Source organism: Pteropus vampyrus, unplaced genomic scaffold (assembly GCF_000151845.1).
Source record: "Pteropus vampyrus isolate Shadow unplaced genomic scaffold, Pvam_2.0 Scaffold31, whole genome shotgun sequence".
Taxonomy (NCBI): Eukaryota; Metazoa; Chordata; class Mammalia; order Chiroptera; family Pteropodidae; genus Pteropus; species Pteropus vampyrus.
This window is the reverse complement of record NW_011888812.1, coordinates 10700202-10706474: the sequence shown is the minus strand read 5'-3', so window position 1 is coordinate 10706474 and position 6273 is coordinate 10700202. Positions and strand designations below refer to the sequence as shown.

At 46.9% G+C, this 6273-nt stretch overlaps 3 protein-coding genes across 6 annotated transcripts in view; 1 reads left to right on the top strand and 2 right to left on the bottom strand.

Annotated features, from left to right (window-relative positions):
• Positions 1-464, bottom strand: part of NDUFS3 (NADH:ubiquinone oxidoreductase core subunit S3) — a 5678-nt gene extending 5214 nt beyond the window's left edge. The window contains exons 1-2 of the mRNA XM_011356999.2: positions 310-464; positions 133-198 (exon numbers count right to left, since the gene is read on the bottom strand). Coding sequence (XP_011355301.1) covers positions 133-198; positions 310-373 — 130 coding nt within the window. The 5' untranslated portion in view covers positions 374-464. The remainder of the gene's footprint in view (positions 1-132; positions 199-309) is intronic.
• Positions 1-4902, top strand: part of KBTBD4 (kelch repeat and BTB domain containing 4) — a 5712-nt gene extending 810 nt beyond the window's left edge. The window contains exons 2-5 of one of the 4 annotated variants that reach the window (XM_011357003.2): positions 576-638; positions 1441-2058; positions 2734-2840; positions 3295-4902. In XM_011357003.2, coding sequence (XP_011355305.1) covers positions 1470-2058; positions 2734-2840; positions 3295-4155 — 1557 coding nt within the window. In that variant the 5' untranslated portion in view covers positions 576-638; positions 1441-1469 and the 3' untranslated portion in view covers positions 4156-4902. Of the gene's footprint in view, positions 1-445; positions 639-1440; positions 2059-2733; positions 2841-3294 lie in introns of those variants that run through there. The other 3 variants (XM_011357000.2, XM_011357002.2, XM_011357001.2) reach the window with 3 other exon arrangements.
• A 343-nt stretch (positions 4903-5245) lies between these two features.
• Positions 5246-6273, bottom strand: part of PTPMT1 (protein tyrosine phosphatase, mitochondrial 1) — a 4833-nt gene continuing 3805 nt past the window's right edge. Inside the window, exon 3 of the mRNA XM_011357034.2 lies at positions 5246-5581. Within this exon, the coding sequence (XP_011355336.1) occupies positions 5411-5581 (171 nt within the window). The 3' untranslated portion in view covers positions 5246-5410. The remainder of the gene's footprint in view (positions 5582-6273) is intronic.

Here is a 6273-nt window from a genome sequence, read left to right as displayed (position 1 = left end):
GGCTCCAAGGACAAGCAGAGATTTGCCAGGACACAGAGAAGGGCATCCCAGAGCAAGAACAAACAGCTGACAAAAGGAATGAAAAGGCCCCCGTCTGTAGTCCCGAGAAGGGCCGGGCTCGCACATACTCACGGCGCGTGTCGGCCGCAGTGCTTTCCCTCCTCATCGGCAGCAACAACACCGAGGGTCTCCTCGCCACTGTGCGGGGAGACAAAAGACAAAAGAGCGCAAGGTGAGTCCTGAGGGGCTCCCTGCACAGGGAGCCCTGCTGCTCCTGCCCCCGGCCTCATCCGACTGTCCCCTGCTCACCCCTGGGCAGCGCCACGGCTCCCACGAACCCCCGCCAACAGCCCCTCGCCGCTACCGCCGCCATGTTTTCCGGATGCAGATCAAGCAACAGAGCAAAACCCACAGGACACGGAGCCTCAAGGGCACGGACCGGAAGCGGAAGTGTGCATCATATATTCTTCCGGGCGGTCGCGGGGTGGGAAGCAGAGGTTCCGGTTTCTGAGCTTCGGAATGAAAGGAGGGAACGCAGGTGATAAAACAAGGCAAGCAGGTGAGGAAACCGTGAGGTGAACAGACCCCTAGCTTGGCAGCGGCTGGAAAGAAATCGAGGACTCTAAAGAACCGGACGGGTGAGATGAGGGGAAGGTATTCTGGTTCTACATTCCATATCCCTCCCCAGCTCCCTAAACTAAGCTTTTGACAAGGGCTGCGGAGCATAGTGAGTGGGGGACGGGAGAGAAGAACGGTTTCCCTGGAGACCGTTTCCCAAGTAACTATAGGTGGAGCGGCGACACTACACGTAGCAGTAGGCCTCCTCGTGCCCCAGGCTGGGGACGTCTGGGCTGTCTCGAGTTCTGGGAGGGAGCCTTGGGGAGTCATTAGGGAGATGCGGGGAAGGGCGGGGGGAAAGCTCACAAAAGAGCAAATATGGACCTGAAGACTCACACTGGAATTTGAACTCCCTGCGCGCGCGGCTTCAGAGCGGGTATGGGGACCTGCCTGGACACTCACTAGGTCTTGGGAGCCTTTTTTGTTTGGTTCTGCTCCCCAATGCCTCACTAGTTTTATATCCAATAGTTACTTGGTTTGTAAGGCTTTTTGCCAGGCTTTTAAGATCATAGGCTTTCTCCATATGTTGACCTAAATACCAAACTTTTTGTTACATCGTGGAAAGGAATATTCAGTGTTTTCTCAGGGAAACACTCAGAGTAGGAAATTTTATTGACTTATTAGGGATGGGGTTGCCACTGCAGGAGAATGAACCCAGTTGTGGTTGGAGGAGAGCATCAGAGATGTTATTGACAAAGCCAGGACTAAGGCCAATATGGGCCTACTTTGCTTTTTCCTTCTTCCTCCCTGAATTTGGACTGTTTGATTAATGGACTGTGGCTGTGGATTCCCCAAGTTACTGAGGGTGGTGTTGCTTTGCAGACAGCTGGCAGAGAGAGAAGTTGGCTACCATGGAATCACCAGAGGAGCCTGGAGCATCCATGGATGAGAACTACTTTGTGAACTACACTTTCAAAGATCGTTCACACTCAGGCCGTGTGGTTCAGGGCATCATGAAACTGTGTCTGGAGGAAGAGCTCTTTGCTGATGTCACCATTTCAGTGGAAGGCCGGGAGTTTCAGCTCCACAGGCTGGTGCTCTCAGCTCAGAGCTGCTTCTTCAGGTCCATGTTCACTTCCAACCTGAAGGAGGCCCACAACCGGGTGATAGTGCTGCAGGATGTCAGCGAGTCTGTTTTCCAGCTCCTGGTTGATTATATCTACCATGGGACTGTGAAACTTCGAGCTGACGAGCTGCAGGAAATTTATGAGGTGTCAGACATGTATCAGCTGACATCTCTCTTTGAGGAGTGTTCTCGGTTTTTGGCCCGCACAGTGCAGGTGGGGAATTGCCTTCAGGTGATGTGGCTGGCAGATCGGCACAGTGATCCTGAGCTCTACACTGCTGCCAAGCACTGTGCTAAGGCCCACCTGGCCCAGCTGCAGAGCACAGAGGAATTTCTCCATTTGCCCCACCATCTACTCACTGATATCATCTCGGGTAAGTTGAGGGAGGAGGCATATCATACCCAGCTACTTGGGCATGGTGTTCAATGGATGTTTAGTTCAGGACAAAGGAACCCTCAGGCTTCCCGGTATTAGTTTATAGTATTATTGGTAGGAATTTAGATACTTTCTGGGAGAAATTGAGTTGAGATTTAGTGTAGCTGCTGTTAGAGACAGAGGCCTTTATTGAGGAAGATGCCAAGAAAATGAAAGCAGCACTTATCCACAAAAGGTAGTGAAGAACCATTTATATGTATACTCTAATCTCCTGTGCATAAGTGTACTCATCTGTCCTGCCCTGCACTTTTCATACACCTATGGGACTAGTCACCTAAGTAAATTAACAATGGACAAGTTGAGATATCTAAAAAACCTTGTAAGTTACAGACCAACTTTTGGTAATCCTGACCCTGCAACTGAGGTATAATCATACTTTACATATGAGTGCTGCAACCTAGTAGATTACTTCCATGACAAATGGGAGTGCATCAAACCATCCATTTATTTTTTTTAAAAAGGCAATTTTAGGTTAATTTCTCATACACACACACACACACACCCCTAAATGGTGGCAGTCTAACAAAGTGGTTCACATCTTTAAAGCCCTTGGCTCTAAATTTCCCTTTCTGTCAGATTCCTGTTGACCATGCCTTTCCTCTGGCTCTCACAGATGGAGTTCCATGTTCCCAGAACCCAACAGAGGCAATAGAAGCCTGGATCAATTTTAATAAAGAGGAAAGAGAGGCTTTTGCAGAGTCACTCAGGACTAGCTTAAAGGTAAGGCAGATTTGTTTAGAGTTGGGACACTGTAATAGCCGCACGTTATAGCCTTCAATTGGCCTGGCCTCTTTGGTGGCTGGTGATAAGGTCTCTGGCTTGAAGTTACTAAGAGCTGTGAAGGAGGATGAATGAGCCAAGAAGCCACCAGCTTCTGAGCTCCAAAGCTCCTTGAGAGAACTACTTTCATCATTGCTTTAACAATCCTAAGCACCCTTTGTCTGAAGCACCAGCTCAGACATAGTTTTTAAAAAGCTCAAAGGATGAGTATGACAGATTCTCTGTTCTAGCATAAAATTCCTGAAAGTGATTGGAAGAGAGCAGGATGACACAAACTAGAAGGGAATACGTTAGAGTAAGATAAAAGTGTATGGTCCAGTATCTTGAGGGTATGCGTCTCAGCCGAGCCTTAGCCTAGAACCGATATCATTTATAATTTTAATTTTGTCAATAGGAAATTGGGGAGAATGTGCACATTTATCTGATCGGGAAAGAGTCATCTCGTACTCACTCGTTGGCTGTGTCCTTGCACTGTGCAGAAGACGACTCCATCAGTGTAAGTGGCCAAAACAGCTTGTGCCACCAGATCACGGCAGCCTGCAAGCATGGTGGAGACTTGTACGTGGTGGGAGGGTCTATCCCACGGCGCATGTGGAAGTGCAACAACGCCACTGTGGACTGGGAGTGGTGTGCACCCTTGCCCCGAGACCGGCTCCAGCACACCCTGGTGTCTGTGCCTGAGAAAGATGCCATATATTCACTGGGTGGCAAGACACTAAAGGATAGCCTCTCCAATGCAGTTATCTATTATCGGGTAGGTGATAACGTCTGGACAGAGACAACCCAGCTAGAGGTAGCCGTGTCAGGGGCCGCTGGAGCCAACCTCAACGGGATCATCTACTTACTAGGGGGGGAGGAGGGTGACTTGGACTTGTTTACCAAACCTTCCCGACTCATCCAGTGCTTTGACACAGAGACAGACAAGTGCCATGTGAAGCCCTATGTGCTGCCTTTCGCAGGCCGCATGCATGCAGCTGTTCATAAGGATCTGGTATTCATCGTGGCTGAAGGGGACTCCCTGGTGTGCTATAATCCCCTGCTAGATAGCTTTACAAGGCTTTGCCTTCCTGAAGCCTGGAGCTCTGCTCCATCCCTCTGGAAGATCGCCAGCTGTAATGGGAGCATTTATGTTTTTCGGGACCGATATAAAAAGGAGGATGCCAACACCTACAAGCTTGACCCTGCCACTTCAGCTATAACTGTCACCAGAGGCATTAAGGTGCTGCTTACCAATTTGCAGTTTGTGTTGGCCTAAGGCTGTGAAAGGACAAGCAGCTGACTTTTGTCCTCCCCTTTTTGAGCACCTACCCATCCAAACTTGAAGTCCCCGAGGCTCCAGTTCAGAGTACGATGTTATTTTTCGGTACATATTCAAAAGGCAGCACTCAGCCCTCCCCTGAACCCATAGAGGTGGCCCATTTGGGGCTTTTTAGACTGCTGTTGCTCAGCTGGCTGCTTGAACTGAGAGTAGGCCAGCCTGTTTTCTGCTATCTGGCAATCCTATGCGTCACTGCAGATTGCTTAGAGCAAGCCTCTTTATGGATCTTAGGCACAGCCTCCCCTCTTTCCCTGACCTGATCAATGTTAAATAGAAGCGTCCGGCTCCTGGCCAGAAGGAAAAATGCCTAATCTTCCTTTTCTTTCTGTAGCCTGTAAAGTGGCTACTTGGTAATTTTTCCACAAAGAGTTAGGTGTTAAAAGTTTTCTTTCAGGCTTTGGTTAGGAGAATGGATTAAGCCAAAGGTGCCGTTCACCAGCAAGAGTCACCTCTAGAATTCAGGACATTCCATCTATTGTTTTCTCATCTATCTGTCAGGAAATGTATACTTTGGTTTGATTTTTGGCTTACTCAGGGTAAGCCAGAAAAAAGTAGAAGGGATTATCTCTGATCAACAGCAGAAACATTTTTCAAACTCAAATATGTAAAGTCTCTACTCTTAAAAAGTTCTAAGCCAAGTCAAGAGCTAGGAACTGTTCATACAAATAAACATTTTTGAAGAGATATGTTTCTGTTTTGAATTCTGAAAGTGTGACTTCCTAAGGGAGACTAATTACATGCCCATACATTTCTAAGTCAGCCACAATACCGATTGAATCCCATACTTCCTTTTCTACACACAGGATCAGTGGTCCAAAAGTGAGGGGCCAGCAAATTGAGGTTCTGACGGTGGCAAAGAGCCAGAGCTGAGTATTTTTCCTCTTTTCCTGGTGTTAGATGTCTTGGAGTTATGGTGCTAAATATCATTAGGTATGGTAGGTGCACAATAGATTTCTTTGACCTTATTCAAAAAAAAGAAGAAGACACCCTCATCCCCATACCCTGTGAACAGAAGCCATGCTAAATCTTTCTAGGCATACAACAGTGTTATTTCAAGAAAATGAAACAAGACAAAAGGAGCAAAATTATCCATTACATAGCACATTTCTGTTACGTTAAGTCTGGGCTTAAGCCCCTTTGGTCCTGTTAAACTTTTTTATTCTACAGCCAGCAGGGTTGTCTTGAGTTCTTTCTAATCCACATGCTTCATGTCTGTGATGTGTGACGTCTCATCCTTTGCTGCCCCTGTAATAATCTCCCTGTGGAACTCCTTGAGAATTTCCATCTGGCCAGGTCTGATGTAGACGTGTGACCGGATCTTGGTGATGGCTCTTACAGCCTCCTCTGGACTCCAGTTGTACATCTGAAGTTCAAGGTTGGGTAATCAGAGAAACAAGCAGGTATAAGGTGTCCTTGACCTAATGACAAGTGCTAAAGGGCTCCCAGAATTTCATTTTTTTTAAAAAATTCCATTTGGGGAGGAGTTAAAAACCATGCTAGATATAAGTATATGAGAACACCTTAATGCCCTTAATTAACTGGCCCCAAATTCCTATGTAATGGGCTGTGGGGCACAAGTCAGTCTTTCTACCTAATTCTTGCTCCACCAAATCCTGGAAAAAGGTCAACCGTGAAGCTTGAATTTAGGAATTCAAGCCTGCCTAGGCCTACTAGATGTCCTCCTAGAAAGTGATGTTTTTAAGTAACTTGTCACCATGGCTAGAAAAACAGAGCACTTTTTACAATTGACTAGGAGAGTTATCTTTGTGACCTAAGGATTCTTTCTGGTTTAGAACTCAATAGAGTCAAGAAAATACAGATTTCTAACCGGCTGGTTCAATTCTCAGACAAAATATCCTCCTGAGACCCTGTTTCCAGCGTTGGTATTGTTAAATCATATACTCACCAGTCCACAGTAACACAAACAAGGCCAGGCTAGTTATCTTTACATTTCCTTTCTCCTTAAACTATCCACATGACTTAGTAAATGCAGGCGCCAACAGGTAAAAATGAGTCAAGAAGGGGGCGTGTAATGGAATGATGGACTAGAGTACT